At 42.7% G+C, this 2,724-nt stretch overlaps 1 protein-coding gene across 1 annotated transcript; it reads left to right on the forward strand.

Annotated features, from left to right (window-relative positions):
• Positions 1–1,760: 1,760 nt before the first annotated feature.
• LOC111171369 (lysine-specific demethylase 4E-like) lies at positions 1,761–2,324 on the forward strand. Its single transcript, XM_022566939.3, has one exon. The coding sequence runs from the start codon at positions 1,761–1,763 to the stop codon at positions 2,322–2,324; it is 564 nt and encodes a 187-aa protein (XP_022422647.2).
• Positions 2,325–2,724: the final 400 nt, after the last annotated feature.

The following is a 2,724-nucleotide window of genomic DNA, read 5'->3' on the forward strand; positions in this document are numbered from 1 at the left end:
GTATTTACACATTAAGGATAATGCTTGTTAAGGATGTGTCTATTTGTGTTCTGTACTTTTTTCCTGCTTTTGGTTACATAGGCACTCTTTCTATAATGGTAGATTTTTATCTGCGTCCCCTGTTTTATTATAACGTGATATGCTTGTACTTTTCTCTTATGCTTATGTTTTTACACTTTTCATGGTCTACAAATTGCATTTTGGTTTCAGTCATCATTTCTATTGGGTGTTATGTTTTCTTTTGTAATTGTTTCAGCTTATTTCATTGTTTTCCTTTCCCTAATTTATCTTTTGGGTTAAGCCATCCAATTTCTTGAGTTGAGTGCTTAACTGCTTTCTTTTCTAGCTTGCTTAATGTCCTTACTGTTCAGTTAAGTTTTAATTCCACTTTTTCTGTCTTATGATTTGTCCTAATTCTTTATTTTTAAATTTCAGCTTTATTGCTGTATAATTGACTTTTAAAATTGTAAAATATTCGGTCAACTTTGTGGTGATTTGATATACATTGTGAAAGGATTCCCCCCATCTAGTTAATTAACACATTTCCTTCATATATTTACTTTTTTTGGTAAGAACATTTAAATCCTACTCTTCTGGAAAATTTCAACTATACATCACATTGTTATCAACTATAATCACCATGGTTAACATTAGCTCCTGAGACTTTATTCACTGTGTACCCTTTTACCCTCCCTTCCCTGCCATCCCCCGCAACCACTTTTCTACTCTGGTTCTGTACGTTTTACTTTTTTTTTAATTTTTTTTAACATTCCACATATAAGTGATACCATGCCGTATTTGTTTTTCTCTGTCTTATTTTACTGGACATAATACTCTCCAAGACCATCCATATTGTTGCAAATGGCAAAATTTCATTCTTTTTATGGCTGAATAGTATTCCATTGTATCCATGTACCACATCTTCTGTATCCATTCAGCCATCGCTGGACATGTTGGTTGTTTCCATATCTTATCCATTGTGAATGTGGGAGGGCAGATAGCTCCTTGATATTCTGTTTTTATTTCCTTTAGCTATATACCCAGAAGTGAGATTGCAGCATCATATGGTGGTTCTATTTACAATTTTTGAGGAACCTCCATACTGTTTTCCATAGTATGCACCATAGCTGCACCAGTTTACATGCCTACCAAAAGAGTGTACTTTTTGCCCTTAAATTCAAACTTTGAAATTAAGATTGCTATACAATTTTCTTTTACTTGATGTTAACTCAGTTTGTTTTGTCATCCACTTATTTTCAATATTTTGTACTTTCTTTAGGTTTGGCTTGGAAACTTCCATGAAGAGACTTTCTGCTACAGTAAGGTGAGAAGCCACCCATGCACTCAAGCCTGGGAATCTGGAGAGGTCTCAGGCACTTATACCCCCAACAGAGGAAACTCACAGAGCTGCAGGCTGAGGCAGGACTTGGCTCAGAGAGCCGTCTCCTCTGGGAAATAGTGGATTTCCTTTGGCTCCAAAATGCTGACAAGAGTGGAGTCCTTCTGGTGGATTGACAAGCCTGGAGAAGATACCACCTCGTTTGTTTAAAAGTTCAAGTCTGGGTTCCTGCCTCTTAGCTCTATCAAAACTTCTTTAAAAATAAAGGAAGTATAGGGAGGAGGTTACTCCCCAGCATTCTCAGGTATCCAAAGCATACCTAAGAAGCTGGCAGTCCGTTACTTATTCTGTTGCCGCCATGCAGTTTAAGCACTTTGGTGGCCAGAACCCAAGTTGAAAGATTACGATCGTCCACCCAACCATGGAAGAATTTGAAGATTTCAGGCAATATATTGTTGCCATGGAGTGGCAAGGTGCACACCGAGCTGGCCTAGCCAAGGTAATTCCACCGAAAGGATGGAAAGCCAGACAGACGTACGATGATATCGATGACATTTTAATAGCCGCTCCCCTGCAGCACGTGACCACTGGGCAGGCAGGTGTGTTTACTCAGCACCACAGAAAGAAGAAAGCCATGACCGTGAGCGAGTATCACCGCTTAACAAACAGTGAAAGACACCAGACTCCATTCTACTCTGATTTTGAGGATCTGGAGCGAAAATATTGGAAAACACACCCCTTTGATTCACCAGTATATGGTGCGGATGTCAGTGGCTCCTTATTCGATAAAAACACGAAGCACTGGAACCTTGGACACCCGGGAACCATTCAGGACCTGCTGGAACAGGAGTGCGGAGTGGTCATCGAGGGCGTCAACACCCCCTACCTATACTTTGGCATGTGGAAGACCGCCTTCGCCTGGCACACGGAGGACATGGACCTTTACAGCATCAACTGTCTGCACTTCGGGGAGCCCAAGACTTGATACGCGGTGTCGCTGGAGCACGGCCGGCGCCTGGAAGGCCTGGCCAGGGAGCTATTCCCGGGCAGCTCACGGAGCTGTGAGGCCTTCCTGCGGCACAAGGTGGCTCTCATCTCGCCCACGGTCCTCAATGACAACGGCATCCTCTTCGGTCGGGCCACTGAGGAGGCTGGAGAGTTCATGGTGCCATTTCCCTATGGCTACCACTCTGGCTTCAACTGCGCGGAAGCCATCAATTTTCCCACCCAGCGCTGGATCGATTATGGCAAAGTGGCCTGGGAATAGGGCTCTGCATGACCTTTGGAAAGATCTTCGTCAGAATAAGGGAGATTTCAGGTGAGCACCCTTAGGATATTAAAAATGGGTGGTTGGGTGGGGACTCTAAAAGGGACCTATAATTCCC

This window comes from Delphinapterus leucas, chromosome 7 (genome assembly GCF_059928025.1).
Source record: "Delphinapterus leucas isolate spDelLeu-1000000601 "Yukka" chromosome 7, BTC_Dleu_Yukka2, whole genome shotgun sequence".
Classification (NCBI taxonomy): Eukaryota; Metazoa; Chordata; class Mammalia; order Artiodactyla; family Monodontidae; genus Delphinapterus; species Delphinapterus leucas.